Source organism: Perkinsus marinus (genome assembly GCF_000006405.1).
Source record: "Perkinsus marinus ATCC 50983 genomic scaffold scf_1104296965336, whole genome shotgun sequence".
In the NCBI taxonomy this organism is placed as follows: domain Eukaryota; phylum Perkinsozoa; order Perkinsida; family Perkinsidae; genus Perkinsus; species Perkinsus marinus.
In genome coordinates, this window is record NW_003204348.1 from 1 (window position 1) to 1088 (window position 1088).

A 1088-nucleotide genomic window follows, 5' to 3' on the forward strand; every position below is an offset into this window, starting at 1 on the left:
AATCATCATCTCTAGTCGTATGAACTTTCTACTGCTTTATTGTTGCAGTCATCGCATGAAGAGACAGTTACGGAATCTCGAGAGGGTTGAAGTAATGGGCAAGTTCAATGGTGCTACGGGCAACTATAACGCCCATATTATCGCCTATCCCAATGTGGACTGGTTCGAGATCTCGAGAATTCTGGTAGGGCGGTGGTTGACAACACTTATCGTAGTCATCATGATTTAGGTGGAAGATCATCTTGGTCTCAACTGGCAGCCTGTATCGACCCAGATCGAGAGCCACGATTACGTCTCGGAGATGTGTGATACTGTTGCGAGGATGAACACAATTATCATCGACTTATGCCGTGATTTCTGGATGTGAGCACTCGGGTCAGGGTTAGCATTACGTGGATCAAGAGGCTCTTCATTGTTCGGTGAACTCGAGCCCTTTAGCTGCTTTTAGAAAAGGTCGTCTTCTCCCCCTTCCTTGATATGTGGGGTATTGAGTGTGATGAATGCGTTCCTATTAGGTACATCATGCGGGGAGTTTTGGGTCTCCGTACCATTGCTGGCGAGGTGGGGTCCTCCACCATGCCTCACAAGGTAAGTTTGAAGTATCACGACTCGTGACTCACGAGCCGTGCGCACTACACAAGATTTCAGGTCAACCCGATAGACTTCGAAAATGCTGAGGGTAACTGTGGTGTGGCGATCTCGATGTTGCATCATTTCTCAACTAAGCTGCCTATCTCCCGAATGCAGAGGGATCTGACAGACAGTAATTTAGATACTATTGATTCACCCTTGCTAACAGCGTTACTGTAGGTACGGTACAGCGGGCAGTCGGGTCCGCTTTTGCCCATACTATTATAGCCATTGATTCCACTATCAAGGGCCTCAGCAAGGTACACGAGTATGATAGGTTCCCAGGTTCGTATAGGGAATGCTCAGGTCATGGTGTCCGCTCCTATTGCCAACCGTGAGCTCGAGGATCATTGGGCGGTGACTGGGGAAGCCGTGCAAACCGTCATGAGACGATACGGGCTGGAGAGACCGTAAGAAACGGATCAATGCCTCACCATGATTCATGGTCTGTTCTATCA

General features: G+C 48.6%; 1 protein-coding gene across 1 annotated transcript; it reads left to right on the forward strand.

Annotated features, from left to right (window-relative positions):
- Window positions 1-55: 55 nt before the first annotated feature.
- Pmar_PMAR008672 (adenylosuccinate lyase, putative) lies at window positions 56-1044 on the forward strand (the record flags this gene model as incomplete). The annotated part of the gene is made up of 6 exons (XM_002769628.1): window positions 56-184; window positions 230-363; window positions 516-588; window positions 649-763; window positions 811-890; window positions 937-1044. The coding sequence occupies 6 exons, from the start codon at window positions 56-58 to the stop codon at window positions 1042-1044; spliced, it is 639 nt and encodes a 212-aa protein (XP_002769674.1).
- Window positions 1045-1088: the final 44 nt, after the last annotated feature.